This window comes from Protopterus annectens, chromosome 2.part2, assembly GCF_019279795.1.
Source record: "Protopterus annectens isolate FY-2018-M chromosome 2.part2, PAN1.0, whole genome shotgun sequence".
Classification (NCBI taxonomy): domain Eukaryota; kingdom Metazoa; phylum Chordata; order Ceratodontiformes; family Protopteridae; genus Protopterus; species Protopterus annectens.
In genome coordinates this window covers 661,759,467-661,783,302 of record NC_056730.1, presented here as the reverse complement: position 1 = coordinate 661,783,302, position 23,836 = coordinate 661,759,467, and the positions used below count along the sequence as shown (strand labels likewise).

The 23,836-nt window shown below is 43.9% G+C and overlaps 1 protein-coding gene across 1 annotated transcript in view; it reads left to right on the top strand.

Annotated features, from left to right (window-relative positions):
• DNAAF9 (dynein axonemal assembly factor 9) overlaps positions 1-23,836 on the top strand; it is a 2,711,795-nt gene that overhangs the window by 2,201,452 nt on the left and 486,507 nt on the right. The window contains exon 32 of the mRNA XM_044064082.1: positions 4,140-4,246. Coding sequence (XP_043920017.1) covers positions 4,140-4,246 — 107 coding nt within the window. The remainder of the gene's footprint in view (positions 1-4,139; positions 4,247-23,836) is intronic.

Here is a 23,836-nt window from a genome sequence, read left to right as displayed (position 1 = left end):
TTAGTTATAGATCTGGAAGAAACAAGGACAACACAAGATCATCTTTTAAACAGCTTTGTTATGCCTTCATTTCTTAATTTCACTTAAATAGCCCTTTATGTAAAACATTATTTTTATAGAAATATTATACAGTATCTATCCAGCACCTTTGCGGCCAGAGAAAGTACAAATGAAAACAGTATCCATTCACCACAGGAGCAGGAAGAAAGGAAAACTGCCAGCAAAGTTCCTCAAAATTACCACATTCTACATCTTCCCTTGTCCCATTGTCCATAGCCCTGGGAGGCATTATCCTTTTTCACCTTTCTACATGGAAAACAATAGCTACAGATGAGTGGGTTTTGAAAAAAAAGCAGCTCAGTGTTGCACAGTACAATTTTTACAGACACTATTATGTTCCTTTTCTCACACCTATCACAGGTCCTGTTATTGATACAGACACACACACACAGACAGGATATGTTTCTATTCTGGACCATTTCTGGTTCCCACAAAAAGGCAACACTAATAATATTATTAGACTAGTGAGATTTAAACACATCTGTACATACAGAAATTCAAGATGATAACACTGAAAACATTTCTTGCATTTCTGTATGTACAGATGTGTTTAAATCTCACTAGTCTTTTATTAGATAAGAGTTTCTAGAAAGACTAGCCCTCATCCGTAAGGTTGCCTTGGTAGTGTCTCTTAACAAGTTTAACTCTCAGTCTTCTAGGCAGAATATCAAAATGAAGGGGACTATATTCCATATATAGTGGATATCCATAGGCAACAAAGACATCACAGTGAGAAAACACATTCCTTTAGGAAACCAGAGCAACTTTTTTGTTTTCTTCAAGAAAGGAAGAGAAGACATGCATGTAACAAACAAATTTTGTCCATGTGGGTGACTCATTTTATTGCCTTTTGCAAAATACATTCCCTGCAAGCTATTGCTGTAGTACATTCCTGTATAGCAAACTAATCTTTGGCTGCTTATTTTATATAATATCTTAGGAACTGCAGGGTAGATTTCTCTCCACACCTTTACTAAATGTTACAAGACGGAAACACAGTCTCGACACAAGGGATCATGTAACTGTCCTCCTAGTGGGGTAACTAAGTACTTCTTGAAATTCTACATAAATGTTGCAATTTGCTGTTATAGTACAGCAAGAGGTCCTCTAGTTCAGTTCTTGCTTGGGATGCTATTTTTACAGACTCTTCATGTCCTTCCTGCATCTGTCTTGGTTTTCTCTGGGATATCCCCTTTCCTTCCACCTCTCAATGACATGGTAGTAGAATGGGCATTCCTCAGATTTGCACGTAGGTATATATGTAATGTGTGTGTGTGTTCTGTGATGGACAAGCTCCAGCATCACCATAACCCTGTGTGGTAAAGCAGCGACCTCCCTCAGGAAAGTAGTACATTTGTAAAGTATTTATTTTGAAGAAGCAACATCCTTGTTCTTGTCTTTATGGTAATGCTGCCACCAGCCAAATATGCTAACATATATAAACACAACTGCTGTTTACCCTTAAAATTAGCCATCCATTAAATATATGAATGGTAACAATAGCTTAAGCAGTAAATCTTTTAAAGGCAAAAGTCTGCAGTTATTGGTGCACCACATACCCTTAAGCTTATAATTGAATAAAAACTCACCAGCCACATCATTTAAAATTGAATACAGAAATGCTACTTGACGTAAATACATTTAAGCACTGCACTTGGTAAAATCAAATATATTAGCTTTTAACAATCAGACAAGGGGAAAAGTTTATAAATGTGTTTAAAACAGATAACATACAGAAGACTTTATCTGAACCTGACTATCCTTAACTGTAGAGATGTATCAAATATGTATCTATGTCTGATTTTAATGTTCAAAATGTAGTTGCATAATTTTCATGGCAAAATGATATCCAACCACAGGTCTGTTAGGAAATAAAATTAACCCATGCAGTCCAAAATTAAGACGGTGTCTCACATGGCAGCCTTTCTCTCTCTCTCTCTCTGTGCATAAAAGAGTCCTGTCCAGTCCTGTTTGGTGTAAATTTTAGATGACACTTTCCAGTTTTAACATTATTTTAACTATGGGGAAAACAAAATCCAAAAGTTAATGATTTAGTAAGATGTTGCATTTTTTTACAGAAGGCATTTCATACTGGTGCAGATTTGAGAAACCAGATTAATTCAGGTTCTATCATCTTTAATGTATCTCCACTGAAAGCAGGCACTTACTCAGCACTCACTATTCACATTTTTTTTCATTCTGTACATTATACTTTTCACCTGCAAGATTCACCACAACTGTCGTCTTTTATGGAGAGATATCAGTAACCCGTCCTAGAAAATAGTGTTTGTGCATGTATGTGTGCACCTACAGGTATACGTATGTTTTTGTTTGCATTCACATGCAAAATAATATTGTTTTTTTTTTTGCAGTTACTGTTGGTAAAATTCCACTGAAAGTCACCATGCTGTGTCTAAGGTGGGTAAACTCCTGGAAAGCCACTGATTATAATTCTGACTTGTAGCAGTATCAAATGTTGGTTGTTACCAAAGGCAGCAGTGCGCATTTACTCTACACACTGAAGGAATGTTGCCCCTTGTTGTATTATTTGTTGCTAGTAGTGAATATTAAAAACCCATACCATAAAATGCAGTTGGTGGCAGCAAGTGGAATTTTGCTTTCATCTTACTTCTCACTGGCTGTGGACATGTTTTGTTCTGCAAAATCTCACATTTCTACAAAAAATGTCCCACTGTGGGCATTTGAAAAGGTGACAACCCTATTGGTAATACTTTGGTTCATTACAAGGCATTTGTCTTCCAGAAGTACATTTTCCCTGGCAGTACTTCTGGCTGTATGTTAGAGTTTTCTTCTTCTTCTTCTTTCAGCTTTTCCCGGTTAGGGGTCGCTACAGCGGATCACCTGTCCGCTTGTGATTGGCAGTGTAGTTTTACGGTGTCAAGTTGCCAGCCCGGCGCCCAACCTTCTACAGAGGGCACACACATGCACGCACTCATGCCTAGGGCCAATTTAGAGTATCCAATCCACCTGCAGCATGTCTTTGGGATGTGTGGAGGAAACCCACGTGACCACAGGGAGGACATGCAGACTCCGCACAGAAGGCACCCCAGCCGAGGATCAAACTGGAGAACCTCTTGCTGTGAGGCGACAACGCTAACCGCTGCACCACCGTGGCCGCCCCATGTTAGAGTTTTCTGCTGTCTACATATTTAAATTACAGGTAGAAGACCAGATTTTGTCCTTGTAAGGAAGTATGAACAGGTTGAAAATTATCTTGAGACACAGGAAACTGGAATTGGATAAACCTGAATTCTGTGATTTATTGTTACATTGACCAGTTTTCAAGGTCAAGACACACCACATACAAAGGTACTTTCTTCTTATATGAGCAACTAGGGTAAATTTCCAGTAAAAAGAAGATGGATGTGACACTAAATTAGTTAGCAAAATTTAGCCAAAGAGCTCCTTCTGGTGGTTGAAATGTAGCGCTCCAAGTTTGCCTTGGTTATTTATCACCCTTGAGAAAATGGTGCTGTGGTGCTTTACAAGTTTCACTGATCTACTCTTTTAAGGTAATTCATGTTGTTCCCTGTATTTAGGAGACTTTCTCAACTAGTCATTTATGATTTTTCCAGTACCAAACACATGTACTTACTTCAGTTTTTGCCAGATGAGAATAGGGTTGCCAGCTTTTCAAATGCTCAAAGTGGGACAGTTTTCGTACAAACGTCAGATATAGCAGGCTAAAACATACCCACGGCCAGTACAAAGGACAGAATTTCACATCTTTGCCTAAATAAAAGCTTATTATTGTAGCATTTTAGTTGCTTATTCTGTTTCTTATAACATTTAGGTGTTTCAGATACAGAATAACTGTTTTATGCAACTATTACATAAAATATAGGAAATAATTTTATCCTAATATCTCAGGACAATTGCCATTTTTACAAGTTTTGTGCAGGGCACAACTGCCCAAAAAGGGGACTGTCCCTCGCAAAGTGGGACAGGTGGTAACCCTAGATGAGAAAATGCGATTGTGTGCCCTCTTTATAACACAGTCTGCATAATTAAGTGACTTAACAGATCTTGATCAGTACAGTGTTGCTTGTCTCTTTTAGGTGTGATGGCAAATTTAAAACAGGACCTGTTTTCCCACCAATGATGCATATCTGTCTCAGATTTGTCCATCCTTTAGAAAAAACACAGTTTATGTCAGAATGCAAAGGTAAGAACTATTTTATAAGCATTATCATTTTTCTTGCAATATTTTTCATTCCAAATAAATAGTCGACCTCCAGTTTTTAAAGTTACTTTTACCCTTTAATGCACTGAATATGCAATTTTTCACTGTTGCCCTTGATTTTTTTGGTAGAGATTTGTGCAGCAGGCATCACAAGCATTCTCATTAGAATATGGTAACATTTTCTTTTAACTTTTATTTTGGATAACTATAGATCTGAAGTAGGATATTCATTTGTCTGCAACCTGTGGGTTATGGATCCGATATCGGATCCGAACCGGCATGGTTTTCCAGCTATGGATCCAAGCTCTCAGCTCCTCCCCTCACCCATAATGCCCTGCTCTACCCTCATGACCTCAGATCTCGTTTGCCGCGCTGGTGACTGGATTTGGGTACATAGCTCTCAGCTAAGTGGTATTTTATTACTTGTAAAATCAAAAAATCTTTGGTTTTTTGAGTGAATCTGTGTGAAAGTTTAGGTTTCCCTTTCTGAAAAGTTTATTTTGAGTCTTTTTTGAGTTAAATTAAGTAATTTTTATTCCCTCCCCTCGCTGTTGCGTAGAGTGTGTGTGTAGGCCTGTGTGTCTTTTTGTTTTAAGTTACTTTTAGTAGCTTTGAGTGGTTTATAGATTATGGCTGATCAGCCTAAATCTATTTTTCGAATGCTCGAGTGTGGCCATAAGCTCTCACCGCTGATGGCCACACTCGGTGTGTTAAGTGTCTCGGGGTTGAACACCTCACATCTGGTTGTTCCATTTGTGCAGGGTTCAACCCCAGGGCACTGAGGGAGCGGAGGTCCAAGCTGGTCTTGGCGGGTCTTTTACCGCCGGACTCGGCTCCGCCCTCCGCTCCTTCGGGACTACTGTGGCTACAGTTGTTCCCCTGTGGCACCCTCCTGCTCCTGGGACTCAACCTCCCGCTTCTGGAGAGGAGAGGATGCTACCAAAGGACCGGAGGGAGAAGCACCACAAGCGGCGGGCCGAGACCTCTGTTTCGGCCCCGCCAGCCAAGCGGGCTTCTCCCCCGGCTCCGTTGTCGGTTCTCCTTCTCGGCTCCGGTCCCCTGTGTGCTTTTCACCGGGTCCTGAGGAGGAGGAGACCCGATCTCCGTCGAGGCTATCGAGGAGGCACTCCAGGCCTACCTCGGTAGCCTCGCCGAGATCTACCCATAGCCTTTCTGATGCTGATCTGGACCGGATGATGAGAAGGTTCATCCAGGCCCAGATGCAGATGGGAGTGCTCTTGCCTCCCCCTCGGGGAGCTCAACACCCTTTTAAGCCTATTGCTCCTTCTCCGACCCGCTATCCGGGTTCGGAGCAGCTGGAGCCGAGCAGCCGAGCCGGGGTGGGTCGGCGCCGATAGTACTTGGTACCGGATCCGACCCTGCCCTCGAGTGCGTCGGACCCGACCTCTCGGAGCCTGGATCCGAGCCGGATCCGGGGATCAGTGCTCCTTCGGCGCCCGTCTGTGTCGGAGCGTACTGTCCTTCGGATCCGAGTGCCGCGCCGGCTCCGTCCACTCTCGGATCCGAGGGGAGCCGATTGTCGGATCCTTTGGTCGAGGTCGGCTCCTTCGGCTTTTGATGTAGTGGAGAGGGCTCTGTTGAGGGTCTCCGGACCCCGGCACTTGTTCGGCTCCGTCCGCTCCCTCTGCACTGGGCCAGGCTTCCACCATCCGGCCCCTGGGACAGCCCGTTTCTGTGCCCCAAGTTGCTCCTATGGAGCAAATTGCTGCTGAGGACTCCTCTGACAGCCCCCAGAGGAGGTCCCTCGCAAGCATACGCAAAAGGAGGCACATTGACTCCCGAGTCTCTCACAGAAGACACGGACTTGGAGGAAGGGAAGGCTCCCCACGGTCACCCCGAGGATGTCTCCTTTGGAGACATCATGGAAATGCTCCGTATAAGGGGTGGTCTGCCCCAAGTCTTCCTCGGACGAGTCCGTGTTCTTGGAGGCATTTGAAACGGGCCCGTCTACCTCTTGGGTGTCCCCCCCTGCCGACCCCCTGGTGGACCTTATTACCACCAGGGCGTGGAAGGAACCGGACACCGTGGAGCCAATTCCCAAAAGACCGGATAGGATCCTTAGTCCGCCATCCGACCGGGCCCATTGGAGTAAGGGCCTCCGGTAGATGCCATGTTGACGGCGGCGGCCACAAAGAGGGAACTGGCTCAGGAGAGTCCCTCAGTCCACCCACCGAGCAAGGAGTCTCGGATGATGGACCGCTTGGGAAGCGGATGTTCAGTTCGGCGACCTTCTCGGTAAGGGCGCTGAACTATTTGGCACATGTTATTCGGATGCAGCGAGATCTTATTAAGGAATACGCTGCATCCCCCCCTGAGTCCATTTCGGAGGAGGACAGAGTTCTGCACTCCACCCGTATGGCCACTCTTAGGTCAGTTACGAATACTTCTATGCGGCTACTCTCCCATGCAACGGAGGCGCCGCTAGAGCTGCGGGACAGGACTGGTCACTAGACGCCAGGCCTGGCTCCGCACTGCGATTTTTCTGAGCCCTTCAAGGCGCCGTTTGCGAACGCCCTTTGATGGTTCTGCTCTGTTTGGCAAGACCGTTCGCGAGGCGTTGACCCAGAGCGAAAAGGACGGAAGACGCTGTCTGCCGTCGGAATCCGCTTCTCTGCACCCCAGAGGCCCTATTCTAGGAACCAAAAGGGTCAGAAGAAGATGTGGTTCCGAAGTCTCAGCAGTCCCAGCCTGCTCCGGACAACCAGTCCTTCCGTGGCAGAGGAGGACAGGGAGGACGCCGCCCTAGAGGCAGAGGGGCTCCCAGAAACTTCGGGTCCAGGGAACCTTTCTCTGAACGGCCCGCAGCAACCCTGAGGGTTGCCCGACTGCTCTACTCTGGAGGCAGTCGGGGACGTTCGGGCACCTAGCGGCATGGGAGTCCATAACATCGGACCGCTGGGTTCTCCAAATCATATCCAGGGATATCGCATTCCTTTCCTTCACCTTCCAAAGTTGAAGTCCCTCCCAGACGTCCCACCCGGTCAACGGGAGGCCGCTTTGGCAGAAATTGGCCATCTGCTAAAGAAAAGAGCCATCCAGCCCGTTCCCCCAGACCAGATCGGATCAGGGTTCTACTCCAGATTCTTTTAGTGCCAAAAAGACGGGGAACTAAGACCAATCCTAGACCTCTCTCTCTTGAATCTGGCAGTCCCCAAAGAAAAATTCAATGGTCACTCTGCAATCTATTCTCCCCTTCTGGGAGAAAATCACTGGATGTGCTCGATAGATCTCAAGGACGCGTACTACCACATCCTGATGGACAGGCGCTCCAGGAGGTTTCTCCGCTTCGGCTGGGAGCCAGTCACTACCAGTTCGGGTCCTTCCCTTTGGTCTCACCACAGCCCCCAGGGTGTTCACCAAAGTATTAGCAGTGGTAGCGGCCCACCTGAGGCTTCAGGGGTGCAGGTCTTTCCCTACCTGGACGACTGGCTTCTACCGCCCCAACAAGGCATCTACTTCTATTGGCGAGACTCCTTTCTCCATCTTGCTCCCTTTCTGGGCATCACAATAAATACAAAAAGTCCAACCTGGCCCACACAGCTCTTAGATTTTATAGGGGCCAGGCTAGACACAAGGAGTTCTGAGCCTTCCTCACTGCGGACAGAGTTCTAAATCTGCAGCTCCAGGTGCGGGCCATTCTCCATTCAAGTTCTGTTCCAGCGGAGTTGGTCCTGAGGGCTCTAGGGTCCATGGCATCGGCTATAGCACTTCTTCCTCTTGCCAGGCTCAATATGCGCATTCTACAGTGGACGCTCTTAGTACAGTGGTCATACCTTGCTCTCCCATGCATCATCCCATAGCGATCAGCAAGGCTTGCAAGCGGTCCCTCTTGTGGTGGCTCCACTCCCGGATCTCCACAAAGGCCGCCCATTTTGTGCTTCTCCCTCTCGCCACGGTGACCACGGACGCCTCCGCCTCGGGTGGGGGCACTTTGGGCCGGACCGTCCAAGGCACGTGGAACGATTCAGAGACCTTACTGCATATCAATGTTCTAGAGATGAGAGCAGTGCTCTTAGCGTTGCTAGCACTTCAGGACTTTCTTCCCTTGGGAACAATTGCGATTCAATCGGACAACATGTCTGTTGTCTGGTACATCAACAAGCAAGGGGGAACAAGGTCTTACCCTCTTTGTCGAGAGGCCATGAGAGTTTGGGAATGGGCAATCTCCACCAATCGCTTTCTAATAGCAACGCACATTCCGGTCGGTCCAACATCCTAGCGGACAAGCTCAGTCGCACCATTCTGACCCCTTACGAGTGGTCTCTCAATTGTCAAGTAGCGAACGCATATTCGCACGGTGGGGAACCCTTCTTGCGATCTTTTTGCTTCTCCCTCAAACACCAAGTGCGACAGTTTTTTCGCTCTAATACCTCCTCCTGGAGGTACCCCAAGAGACGCTCTGGTGCATGCTTGGCCACCCGGTCTTCTGTATGCCTATCCACCCTTGCCTCTGATGCTGCAAGTTCTTCAGAAAGCCTCTCGGGTGGGTTGCAGAATGATTCTCATTGCTCCATTCTGGCCTCGACAGATCTGGTTCCCCTTCCTAAGGTCTCACTCGGTGAATCCTCCTTGGATTCTAGATCCCATCCCGGATCTGATATCCCATCCATCCTGCATTCCTCCTCCGAACCTGGACAACCTGAAGCTGACCGCTTGGCTGCTCCAGTTCCACTCTTGATAAGGACTCGGTATTTCTTCACCTGTAAAGGCTATTTTGGTGGCGGCTCATAAACCATCCACTAGAAAGGTTTACGAAGCAAATGGAAACGTTTCTCTTTGTGGGCGGAGCGGCAAGGCCTGAATCCCTTCACGGTTCCTCTCCCTTTAGTGCTTGACTTCTAACCACTCTCTTTAACGATGGTGCCAGCAGTTCCACAGTCAAAGTTCAACTGGCGGCAATTTCTCACTATCACATTGGCCATGACTCTAATCCTCTTATGTCAGCCAAATTGTGTAAAATATTTCTTAAAGGTACTTTTCTTCTCAGGCCCCTATAAAACAAGCAGTTCCTCCTTGGGACCTTTCTTTGGTCCTACAGGCCTTGACCGCTCCTCCTTTCGAGCCAGCGGCTACGGTGGATCTCAAATTCTTGTCCTACAAGACAGCCTTTTTGGTAGCCATTACATCAGCCAAGAGAGTTTCTGAACTTCAAGCATTATCAGCTAAACCTCCTTACTTGGTATTTCATCCGGACCGTGTCTCCTCAGGACCAACCCGTCCTTTCTTCCTAAAATCGCTTCTGAAGCAAACATCAATCAATCCATTAACCTCCCTGTTTTCTTCCCTAAATATGAAAACAAAGGTGAATATAAGCTACATTCACTAGATGTTCACAGGCAACTTAGATTTTATCTAACAGGACAGCTGGTCATAGGCAATCCGACCAGCTGTTTATTTCCTTTGCAAAATTCAATTTGGGCAAGCCAATCTCTAAAGTTTCTCTGTCCCGCTGGATTTCACAGTGCATTTTATTGGCTTATCAAGCTTCAGGAAGGCCCGCACCGGAGGGTGTTCATGCCCATTCAACCCGGTCAGTATCTACCTCGGCAGCCTTCAAGGCTAGGATTCCTCTAGATGATATTTGTGCAGCAGCCACGTGGGCTTCATCTCATACGTTTATTTCCCACTATAAGTTGGATCTTGCATCTAGGGGTAGAGCATCCTTTGGCTCGTCGGTGCTCCGGAATATCCTTCCATGATGGCCGCCCAAGATTCAGGTAGCTGGGGACTCTGTCCCACAGGTTGCAGACAAATGAATATCCTACTTCAGATTTAGAAGTTATGTACTCACCATAACGTTCCATCTGAGTAGGTGTATTCATTTGTCTGCAACCATCCCGCCCTCCTATCCCCCTGGCCTTTCAGTTTCCTGCATATTCTTTCTTACCCTTTTTAGGGTATTGTTGCTTTGGCAAACTCGATCTGAGGTCATGAGGGTAGAGCAGGGCATTATGGGTGAGGGGAGGAGCTGAGAGCTTGGATCCATAGCTGGAAAACCATGCCGGTTCGGATCCGATATCGGATCCATAACCCACAGGTTGCAGACAAATGAATACACCTACTCAGATGGAACGTTATGGTGAGTACATAACTTCTAATTTTCATCTGTATTTGAAAAGACACTGTAAAGCTGATAATTCACTCCTTAAAATGTCCTTACTTTTTTGCTCATACCAGGCTTCCATTATCTTTGAAAAGAGTTATCATCTTTCCATGGCAGCCGTACCAAAACTTTAAAACTGTACTTGCTGGGTCCATTCCCTTGTTCTTGAAGTCCACCCCTTTTTGATGCCCCTGGAGGACTGCTCATAAGGCATCATAATCCCTCTCTCTTCCAGTTCTTTCCTGACACTTTCATGGATCACAGCCTGATCTCTGTATGTGGTTTATCATCAGTAGGCTTTAGCTCAGTAACATTATTTATTTTTCTTTTTTGTATAGATTCCTGCCTTGTGATTTTTTTCTTTTTTGTGTATATGTGAAAACTTGTTTGTTGTGTATTAGGATGGGAGGCTGGCATACTGGTTAAGGTATTTGCCTTACAGATACCAGGTGAAGGCTTTGATTCTCACATGAGGTAACTGGCTATGCTTAAATTGCCCATGAGGACAATTAGCCTAGTATTAATATATGAATCTGTGAACCTATTAATCAGTTATTCAGAATGAGAATTTTATTTTTCTAATTCTAAAACATGTAAGAGAGAAACTGATAAAACTGTTGCAGGTGTTTTGTAAGTGTTTTTGCATCCAGAACTCTAACTGCAGGACAAGAACATTTTGTGCATATATTGTCTTGTACCAGAAATATCTATATTTTTAAAGCAACCTTGCTGGCAGCATAATGTCAGAGAAAGGATAGGAATGAAAAAAAAATGGAATGCTAGAGGGAAAAGGGAATAAGAGGCCCCCAGCCAGACATCAGTACTGTAACAAAAATCTTAAAAGCACTTGTAGCATGAAAACTTTGCTTTATGTACAATATAACTTCTTACTGTAAATCAAAAGAAGAATGGGACTGATACATCATATAGGCCAAATTAACCCACTACATATGCCCAGCTGTTTTGTTTTGAACTGCTCGTGGGCTTACTGTTCATGTGAAATAACATTTTGTGTACTCTCATTCATATAATTTTTCTTTTAACATTGTGATTTGACTGATTTTTTTTAGTCATGTAACTAAAGATTAATTGAATTGATGATGTTAAGTACCTGGCCACTGTCATAGTAGGGCAGCACTGGTACTGCATCTATCATCTAACTCCAAGGCAGTTTCATAAGAATAATGTGCTTGTAATAGTAAATGTAGGTGATATACAGAGACTATAGAGCTCTAGAGGTACAGTTGATAAACATATGCAGTATTGCAGGGATACCCCCAATACAAAGGTTTTTGGGATATCAAGACTGTGTTAAGGAGAAACCTAATAACTTTACACTGGGTATTTAAATGACATTTTGGTTTTACAGGTCATTTGCATCCTCCTAGTAGTTGTTCTATTATGCACATACGGCAAGTATGCGCCTTTATTTCCCCAAGACTATCAGAAGGATATCTCCAACATCAGTAGGATTAATTCTGAACTATTTTGCAGACCAGCTCAGATATATATATATATATATATATATATATATATATATATATATATATATATATATATATATTAGTGTGTGTGTATGTGTGTGTGTGTGTGTGAGAGAATGTTTTATTTATTTTTTAATAAAACTTGATGTTTTTCTGGCCTTTGTAGTGGTGTGTGTGTGTATATATATATATATATATATATATATATATATATATATATATATATATATATATGTGTGTGTGTGTGTGTGTATGTATATATATATATATATATATATATATATATTTATTTGGTGTGTGGTTGAAAAGTCATATCAGCACTAAAGACGAAGTACATAATGGTGCCATCGGAATTAAACTCTGGCTCATTTTTTTCCCATATAGGTGACTCCCAGAAATAAGGAGGAAGGGAGTACCTGAAGTCTTTTATCTCAAAAAAGTTTTTACATCCGTCTGTATAAGCATATTCTCAAATAAATGAAATTGAATATCCTGTTATCTCAGTCTCTTGCAAAGCTGCAGACCACAAGTCATTTAGGGGTAATCATTGTGCTCCCTTCTTCCCCAATGACTTATAAGCCTGCATGACACCTCTTTCCCCTCTTACTATGGCTAACAGAATGAAGTATATGAGCCAGTTACTAGGCCCCAAGCCAAACCTCCTTGTTGCATCTGTAAAGTCTAGCACCATGCATTTAAAACAGTTATTGCATTCCTCACTTTGGACCATTACTTGCCTTCCTACCATCTTCTTACCAACCACTTTTACGTCGTTTGTCGTTTCATCATTCGGTGTAATAGATCCAGCCATCTTTATCCTCTGTGAAAGGGAAGAAAATTAGACACTTTTAACAGTGTCAGAAGTGCTCACATGTCGACAATCCAGTCAGTAATTTACTGTTTCACTACTAGGTAGTGTTAACCATTTGGCAAGTTAAAAGGTGGTGTGACTCTTTGTCCACCTTATTATTTAAACATTCTTTTAAACAGTTGCTCAGTCTTTCATTGTGTAGCATCTGAGAAGGTTAAGTCACCAGGGGCTCCAATATCCTAGACCTGGTCATTACCAACATGGGAGATAGATGCTTCACACCAGCGGTCACCCCTACATTGGTCAGGTCTGACCATAAGCAAATCACCCTTGACATCCACATCCCACCCCCACCCCCCAGTAAGGAAACCTCCATAAAAAACTTCTCCAAAGCCAACTTCATGCTACTCAAGTTTGAAATGACAAACTTCATGACACCCATTCAGACGGGAGCTGAAGGTTTGACTGCTGAATCCTACACAAAGGCACTGTACGAGCACATCCACTTGTGCATGAATCGTGCCATTCCAAATAGAACCAAGATGCTCTCCTCCAAAAAAGAAAGCCAATGTGGTGGTTCCCTGCCATAAACAAACTATACAACAGAAGAAAGAAACTGTTGCAGAAAAGGGGAAAATCCCAGGACTCAAAAAACTCCCTTACCAGTCTCAGTACGAAGCTGAGATCCCCTCATAAAATTCTCCAAAGCTAGTTACGAAAATAAAATTGCCAAAGATTCCAAAGACAACCACAAGGCATTCTATAGTTATGTCAAGAATCTAAATGGCAATGCTCAGATATGCTCTGAGCTACAACAGAATGGCACTAAATATACTGATCCCAAGGATATTGCCAATGTCCTGGCAGATCGATTTAGTGCCAACTTCACCCCCCCCCCTCTCACCCCCTAAAGGGCCCATCTCAATACCAAAGGATTGACAAATTCCAGTAGTCATGGCCACACAGGTAGAAACCACACTCTCCAAAGCTAAGAATACAGCATCCATGGGACCAGATGACATCCTGGGCTGTGTACTAAATGAACAGGCACCTCGCCTAAGTGTCATGTTTAATCATAGCCCCACCTCAGGCTTTATGCTCACCGAGTGGTGCACAGCTACAGTTATCCCACTCCACAAGGGGGGGATCCACCTTGGATCCCGAGAACTACCGTCCCATCAGTCTGACGAGCCTGATCTGCAAGGGCATGGAATGCATTACCATGGAACTTAGAAACAAGGACATTGGCAACCTGCAAACAGTGGAACCCACCCAGTTTGGGTTCGTGAAGGGCTGACCTTGTCTCCTGAGCCTGATTGTCTTCTTTGAATCAGTCTCAAGAGCTGTGGACGAGGGTAAGGTGGTCCACACTGCCTATCTGGACCTCGCCAAGGCTTTCAACACCATCACCAACTCTGAAATCATAGATAAACTTACTAAGCTGGGCATAAATCCCTACATCACTTGATGGGTTGCCAACTTGGCTTACTGACAGAACCCAGACTGTAAAAGTTGCCGACTCCAAATCCAGCTCCAGACAAGTGACAAGTGGAGTACCTCAGGGTTTAGTCCTGGGACCGCTCATGTTTGGCATCTGCTTCACAGAAGTAGAGGCCAACACTAAGGGACTCTGGCTAACAAAGTTCGCAGATGACTGCAAACTGGGAGCCATTACTGAATCCCCAAATGATGTGGATATTCTACTAAAGGGCCTTACAGAAACAGATGTCTGGTGCCAGAGCCATGAGCTCAAGCTTAATGCCAAGAAATGTATAGTTATCCCCTTTGGGAAAAATCATGTACCCATGAATTACTACATAGGTGGCAGTACACTAAACTCCGAAAGTATGATGAGAGACTTAGGGACACAGGTAGACAGTGGTCTCGCCTTCGATAACCACATCGCCACAACAGTCAGGAAATCCTTCTATGTGGCACACCTCATCACTAAGGGCTTTTCATCCAGAAAAGAGGAGGTCATTGTCCCACTGTACTCATCCCTCATTAGACCCATTATAGAGTACAACGCCCTGTATGGTATGTACCTCACAAGACATCTGCAGCAGCTGGAAAGGCCACAGAAATACCTCACTAAAAGAATCACAGGCCTAAAGCAGATGCCCTATGCTGACCTTCTAAAAAAACTCCAGCTATACTCTGTGGTATATCATCTACTCAGAGGTGATCTCTGCTTAACATACAAGGCCATGTCAAGCCCTGAGCTGTTGGACATGCTCCACTTAAAGAAATCCCAATCCCTCCAAGCCACACACTCCAGGGATCTAAACCTTGTCATCAAAATGAACAAAACATGTTGGAGGGATAGGTTCCTGACCCAGTGACTCCCCATACTCTGGAATAGACTGCCCATACATGTCAAGCAGAGCGCCTGCTTGGCCCTCTTCAGAAGGAACCTTGATGATTGGATGGGAGAAAGGAAATTCACCCCGGGGATCACGTCAGTTGCCCTGTTAGACAGGGATCCAGGGAAGTAAATATTGTGGGAAGAAATATCCAGGGAATTGTTATGGCTAGGCTTGTATAAGGCCCTAGGGCCGATAGCCTAGTACGAACCTATAAACCTAAAAATTGCTGTTGGCCTGCCACGTGACATAAGAGAATGTCTGGAAAGTGTTTTGCCTCTTGTTTTACTTCTTACCTTGAACTGCACTGATACCTTTAGATTTAATGGTCCTAAAAGTGTAATGTTTTGCTGCCAGTTTATAATAGAGCTCATGGGGAAGTGAGTCATTATCATATACAGATTATAGAAAGTCTTTTGATACCAGTCCAGTCTTAAGGATTGCTTGAGCCTTTGATTTGACATCAGCCATTGCTTCACGTAAGCACTAAGGCAGTCATTAGCAAATTTTCCACGGTCCTGGTTATGTTATACTGTGTTTGATTATCTAGCATTGTGATCTCCATTCCATTATACCAAACTGAAAAGGTGATGCAGCTAAGGAGAATTGTCTCTTTAGCCAGTCTTTATGGGACATAAGCAATACACTGAGCTTGGAATTTGGCAAAACTTTTTTCAAAATTGAAAAGTTTAAAGAACAAATCCAGTACTGACACTCTCTCTGCCATCTGATTTTTTTGATCACAAAAGTATAATTAGGGCATTGTATGCATACTAGTTTATTTAACATTTGTTAACCAGGAAAGTCCGACTTGGAACAAAGCCAATTTTCAGCGGTGGCCCAGGGAGAAGCTCTCCAGATGCATGTCTTTGTAATATTTACCACAGCGACATTCTTTGGACCGCTATTCAGACAGATGGAAGTCAAAAAGTGCTTTTATTTTGCATGCCAGAAGCTCCAAGGATAAAAGAAAATGCATAGTAGAAGGTAAGCATCCCTGCCTGGTACAGCATTATGATTCTATTCTTTGTGATACATCAGAAACAATTCTTGCACACTAGTGGGATCTCTCATAAAGATGAGCTGTAGATATAAGTAACAGAAACTTGCAGAAACCCATAAGTGTTTAGCTCCCCAAACATGTAGAAGCAAGACAACCCAACACAGCCCCTCTCAAGATCCATACTTATTCTTCCACTGGCAGTTGAACACTCTTGGCCCAATATGAACTTCTCTGTATCCTATGGATGAACATTCCCTGGGATTTGGGAATGCTTAGAGCAATGCAGAAACCTCATCTTGGAAGGTTTATGTATCATGCCAAGCCTTAGGACTCCAGGACTACTCTACAGCTGAATTTTTATTTTTTTTTTTGCTTCAGGGGGCCTGAGCCTTCGCAGAAGTCACACAGGCAAAGCCTCATGCTATTGTGGCAGTCCAGGTGGGTAGCTAATTTTGATTAGGCATGTGTTCTCCTCTGGAAGTGTTCACAGGCCCCAAATTACTCAGGCATGCTGTACTCTGTAAGAGAAAAAGTGAACACTGTCAAAAGACGATGGCCACTCATTCATTCCTATGTGAGTACTCATGGTGTAGGAAATGCTATGCTGAATGTTAAGTCTTTCTTTCATTACTGGCAAGTAATGCTAGGTAAAGAACTCTACAAACTGTGTACATTTAATACATCACTAGGATAGAACATATTTCCTAAACTTCCATAAAACAGATATGGTCAGATAGAAAAAGAACTGTTCAAATACCATATGGATCTTACAAATTCCATGACTATGTCTATGGTAGGAAGGTTCTGGGAGAAGCAGACCACAATCCCTTGCAAAGCTTATTCAGAAATTTTGTGTACATGGCACCTTAGAATCTGCAGAGGCTGTATAGTTAATTGTTTGCCTTTGATTACTGGGAATATCTTATAAGGCAAAGCCCCCTTTCAGAGACCTGAGGAGAAAAAACCCTAATTACATACATTTTACAGGCGTTTAGTATGAGTTAATGGTAAAAATATACTGAATAACACTTAGCTATATGTAATTTAAGTTGATCGCTGTGTTAAGTTCACCGTACAGTATTTGCAGTAAGCTAAAGTCACACTTCTAAAGAATATTCAGCATTATTGTTTATGTAAATGGGCGTGCCTTCGTTGAAGGTTGGGCGTCGAGCTGGCACCTCGGCATTTTGTAAAAATCTACTGCCAATCATTAGCGGACCGGAGTTCCGCTGTGGTGACCCCTTACCGGGAAAAAGCCGAAAGACAAACAACAACATTGTTTATGTATAAAATCACATTGACATTTTACTACACAGACAGCAGATGAGGCATATGCATGTTTTATATTTACAAGAGATGCTTGAAGAAATGTTGGAAGAAGAAGAACTGTGTATTATTTTGGGTAATTCCGCAGTTACCACTGACAGAAGAAAGTAAAAAAGAATACATGATATGTACTGATAGTGAATTTGAACAGCATTTACTGAAAGACATTAAAACAAAAGGATTATATGAATACAAATCACCAGTAAGGAAAGAAATGTCTTATTTTGCTTTCAAGGAAGAAACAAAATATTATTTGCAATGCAGAATCTAACAGCAATGTAGAAGAATAGACATTAACTGACAAAGTTCATGGCTGTTCTGATAGTGGAGAGCATTTTTTCTGTGGCATCAGGAAGGCACTAATTTGTTCCATCTGTGTGATTCATTGCTGCAAGTTACCTGAAGTAATCAAACCATGGACAAAATATGTGCGTGTGTGATTAATGCATTAAGATCCATATTCTCAAGATCGAAGATAAATGATGATGTATCTGATAGAAAATAAAAGGTGTTGTATCTAACAGTAATCCTTTGATATAAAACCAGTGATTCAGAAGATGTGTGCTTGAGTGGGAATACAGACATATGATTTACATTCCACACTGCTGTCTGTCTAATGGACAAGTGGGCAGAGCTATCAAAGTATTGAAACTTTCATGGTGAAAAACAAGTGCAAAAACTCTGCAGAATGTGATTTTGAATTTTGGAATGTAGGAATACTTCACTGTTGGGACTTATCCCTCCACCTCAAATATCAGTGAGCAGAATGTTAAAAGCAGCATGCCTCCTTCAGCTATGGTACTTATTTCTGAAAAAATAGTAGATTGCCTGCCTCAACTACAATTATTCATGCCTGAAATTCTACATAATGTAGAGGAAATGCTGGAAAATATCACGAAAGAAAAAAGCACTATAGGGACATAAACTGTAGAATACTGTCAATGTTGCAGGTTAGAGAAAGTAAAAATGCAAAAGCCCTCAGAAATCCGCAGCCTAAAGTTGAAGTACTTCATTATCCAGCTAAACCAAAATATTGTATTGTTTATGAGGAAAATGGAAAGCTTTATAGAAGAAATCACAGGCCGCTGCACAAGACATTTGTTAACAAAAAAAAAAAAGCTGACATTTGAGTGTCTAGGATGAAAAACAACTAAAAGTTTCATAAACATTCCTGATTGAAGAAAATAGCATGTGTGAAAAATGTGATAGTCAAGAAATGTAGACAGTAACAAATGAAGTTGTACTTCCAGGTAAATCTATAATGTAAGCAAAAAATTAAAAGGAAAATTAGCTATCCATGTTAAACTGTACTTTTAGGTGCTCACAGTATGGAAAAGACTAATTAGAACAATATGCGTACTTTTCCAGAGCTTAAATGATACTATGGACTGGAACGTTTCATTTGTTAAAAATGTGCTTTTTTTTTCTGAATAAGTTTTATTTTGACATACAATTCAGTGACCCATTTAAGTTTGGGTTAATGTTGAAATTATCAGACTAGTATAACACATGCTACTCTTAGTTATCTCTTTTTCTCTCTCTCTATCAGTCTATCCACCTATCTTTCAAAAAATGGTGGTGGTTGATATAGATGTGATGATGTTCTTCATGTTTCACTGTTGCAGTCATCACATTTGGGTTATCCTTGCCAGGGTAGCCCTCAGTCGGCCTGAATATCAGAGGCTTAGTATTTCTGCGTCGGTTGCTGTCACTCCAGGACTGACGTCAGGCCGTCAGTGGTATAAAATCAGGCAGCCAACACCATTACATCAGTCTTTCTTGCCGAGGAGTCCAAAGCAGAAGCCGTTCTCACGAGTGCCGGTCAGCCGCTACCTGAGTTTTTCATTTCTGAATTGAAGTTGAAGTCTTCTAAAGCAAGTACCCCATTGGGGATCCTATTTTCTTGCTCTAACTGATGTCAGAAAAAGTTAACAATTGTCTCGCCTGTGGAAAGCAAATACCACACCAAGATTTTTCATTCTTACTGCGCCACTTGTTTAGGCCCAGACCACGACATTCCCTGCTGTCGCTTTTGTGCTTTGTTCAAAGCCAGAACTATACGTCATCGGGCCCTTATTGTAGCTAGATATTTTCGCTCTCAGTCCTCAAATTCCGATATGGCTTTGGTAAGCCATCCGACAACCGATCTTCCAAAAAACGTAAGGGTAAAGACAGAGGTAGACCTCACAGGTCCAAGACTGCCGACGACGCTTCCGTTAAGCTAGTCGTCAGTTCTCCGGTCCTCAGTGAGGTGCTTTTGCAGCCCCCTGATGCCAGCTTCTGTGGATTCGCAGGCCACTACCGAGACCCTTTCGAAGTCTGGTATGCCGCGAGACTCTTCTTCGACTAAGGATCTTGCGAATGTCTCTACCTTGGATGGGTCCAGATGTGCTGAGCAGGCACCGGCTTCCTAGGAAGCACTTCATACTACCGATACTCGACATGGACCGACGACTTCTTTCACGTCTACAGTTCTTTCGAGAACAACCGAGTTTCTAAGGCCCAGGGTACGAACCACTCCCAAAAAAACAACGACCCAAGCTCAGGCACCTGCCGCCTTGCCTCATTCTCAAATGCTTAAAATGGCGGAAGACATTATAATGCTTATCAGAGGAAGGCAGACTACCCCTTCCAAAAGAAAAAGAGACTTGTCCCCAATAGTTTTACCTGAGCAGAAGTCTGATGACTCTGATGCATCTGAATATGAAGATATGCAACCCCTCTCTGCTTATGGGGATTCTGATGCAGAGGAATCCGTCCCTTCAGCCTCTCCACTCGACTTTTCTTTTGGGGAAACCCTACATACTTTAAGGGAGCATTTCCAATGGGAATGTCAGGACTATCCTCAGTCAAAAAAGAGGCTCAGAGAATTCTTATATCTTCCATAGCACAGACCTTTAGCCATTCCTCCTGTCCTGGATGTTGTGGATGGTGTTTTTATGGAATCCAGTCTGACTCCTGACACCCTCTCTCCTGCCACAAAGGAAACCTGACAGGTACTATAGAGTCCCTGACTCCCCCAAATTTCTTTTCAGAAATCCTACTGCTGACCCCAAGGTCATCTCTCAGTGACCTAAAGGAATCAAAGCAACTTTAGCTAAGAATCCCACCCCCTCAGATAGGGATTCCCGAGCATTAGACAGATGGGGTAAAAAGGTATACACCTCTGCTACTCTTGCTATTAGAGTATTAAATTGTATGTTCCATATGCTGAAATATCAGCAACATACCATGGAACTCCACAAACAAAAAATATCTTCTTTCCCTGCTTGTGCAGAAGATAGAGTTACAAGAGTTAATAAATTCTGCAAGTCAAGGAACTAAGCACACCTTACAATGTGGTTTTGACACTCTAAAAGCATCTTGCAGGGCAGCAGTCACTGGTTCTGTACTTAGAAGGCATGCTTGGCTTAAGGAACAGACCTTGCCAGACCATGTCAAATCCACATTATTGCACAAAAACAACTTGTTTGGCACCAAGGCAGAAGAGGTCTTAAAAAAGATGGAAGAAAAAGCTAAATCTATGCAGACAGTTAAAGACTTCTTAAAGGTCCAGCCACAGAGGTTCAGTAGACATTGCCCCTCCAAACACTGGTCCTTTCCTATCCCCTCCAGGTCAGCTGTTGTCTGGGGGGGCCTGCCCAGACCCAGGGGAAGCAGACCCCCAAGACAACAGACGCAGGGAATGCAGAGATCTAAGTAATGGAGTTCCTTCTCTTCAAAACCAGGGAGTGCAAAGCCAACCCCTTATGGTAAGAACTCACAATGACTTTACACTTCGACCCCCTCCCTCTGCCCACCTGCTCTTCCCCCTAGAAGGAAAACTCTCCTTCCACGCAAGCACCTGGGCCACCATTATCAATGACCGCTGGGTCATAACATAGTGTCCCAGGGATACAAATTTTATTTCAACACTCTGCCAACCTTAAAAGGGTTCCCACATCTTCCCCAAAACCAGTGGGCAAAGGCCAAAAAAGCAGGTCCTTTCCCTCCTGTATGTGAGGGCAATAGAGCATGTTCCTGCAGAACACACAGGCCAAGGTTTCTACTCCAGACTCTTCCTGGTACCCAGAAAAGAGGGGACATGGCGCCCAATCCCCAATCTCTCCATTCTAAACACCTTTCTGGTGATACCAAAATTCAAAATGCTCAGCCTCCAGCAGCTTCTTCCTGTGTTTTCCAAGGATGCTTGGTTAGCCACCCTAGACCTAAAAGAGGCTTACCTACACATCCCAATCAGGGAATCATGCAGGAAATACCTACATTTCAGAGCAGGATCACTGCACTATCAGTTCTCTGTGCTTCCCTTTGGTTTATCTACTGCTCCCAGAGTTTTCACAAAATGTCTGGCTCCCACCATTGCTTTTTGAAGACAAAGAAATATTCAAATTTACCCATACTTAGACGACTGCCTGATTCAGGCAGATAGTCAGGAAAAGCTGCTAAATCACCTGGCTTTTGTAAAGGACCTACTGACTTCCCTGGGGTAAACTATCAACGAAAAGAAATCCAAACTAGTACCCACACAAAAAATTGTATTCCCGGGAGTAAGCCTGGACACAACATTCCAGATGGCATTCCTTACACCAGAAAGAAATCCTACCTGACAGCCTTTTGCTCTCAACTAGCCACCAGGACCCAGTTATCCACAAGGAAAATCCTGCAAGCTCCAAGGTTCATGGCTTCTTGCATTCTATTCATTCCATATGCCAGACTGCATATGAAGAAACTACAATGGTACCTAAAAAGCCTTTGGTGTCAGCACTGTCAAGACCTAGAAACTCTTATACCAATGATAACTTCTCTAAGGAAAGATTTTCTTTGGTGGGCAGCAGCATGCTACCAGAACAGGGGACTTCCCTTCTCACAATCCCATGCCGCACAGACTCTCACCACAGATGCATCAGACTATGCCTGGGGTGCACACCTGGACAAGCAGGTGCATTCAGGGCCAGTGGAGCCCAAATCAAATACATTTGCACATCAACCAAAAAGAGATGTTAGCTGTTCAGCATGCCCTGACAGCTTTCAGACCCCTACTCTCCCCAGGGCCTCTACTGATAAAAACAGATAACACCACGGTGATGTGGTATATCAACAAGCAGAGAGGGACTCAGTCTTCTCCTCTCTGCAGGCTCGCCATGATCCTTTGGCACACAGCCTCAGCCATGCAATTACATGTGTTAGCACAATTCCTGCCAGGCTCACTAAACTCTCTGGCAGACAACTTAAGCAGAAACCTGCTAGACCCACACGAGTGGCAACTAGACCAAAGAACCTTCACCCTTGTAACCCAGAAATGGGGCACCCAGAGGGTCAGCCTCTTTGCCTCCCACTCCAATCATCAGCTCAGCAAATTCTGCACCAGGGTATATCACAGCAAGGCTTGGAAAGTGGATGCTGTATCCTTCCAGTGGGTAAACCTCTTGGGCTATGCATTTAGCCCCCTCTACCACAAGCACTTATGGCTATAGAGCCATTCATCATTTTCCATGCTGACAGAGTCTCCCTCAGGACTAACCCATCCTTCATGCCAAAAGTGGTGTCCGGTGTGGCTCTCAACCAATCCATTCATTTGTCCACCTTTTTCCCTAACCCACAAGACAAGGGGGAAAGGATTCTGCACTCTACCTTGACAGGACTAAATCTTTAAAAAAAACTGATCAATTGCTAGTCAGCTTTGCTGCAGTAGCAGAGGGCAAGGCCTTATCCAAACAAACAACTTCCAAATGGATAGCACACTGCATCCATTTCTGCTACAAACAGCATGGGAAACCTCCCCCAAGGGTGTCAGGACACATTCCACCAGAGCAACCTCCACCTCTGCAGCTTTCTCAGAGGGGTCCCCACCAGGGACATCCTGGAGGCTGCAACATGGACATCTATTCATACCTTCACCAAGCATTACCACCTGCTTATCTTCTCTAAATCCAGGGCAGGCTTTGCCACCATAGCCTTGCAGGGCATCTTAGCCAGCCTCCAGTCTTCTTAAATGCCTCCACCCTTTTCTTCAGCTTTGGGAATCAACCCAAATGTGATGGCTGCAACAGTGAAACACTAAGAACATAGTACAGTTGTGTACACTTACCATAAATGTAGATGTTTGAATGTATTCACTGTTGCAGTCCTGGTTTCCCTCCATCCATCCCCCTTGTCTTTCTCTCTCTCTCTCCTTACAAGGAATTTTTGGTATGTACTTTCTACTGGTGGTGGTCTTCCACCATAACCTAGCTCCCTATTGGGGACTCCTGACAGTTAGGGCAAGAAAGAGTGATGTAATGGCGTCAGCTTCCTGATTTTATACCACTGACGACCTGACATCAGTCCTGGAGCGACAGCAACCGATGCAGAAATACTAAGCCTCTGGTATTCGGGCCGACTGAGGGCTACCCTGGCAGGGATAGTTCAAATGTGATGACCACAACAGTGAATACACTTGAACATCTACATTTATGGTAAGT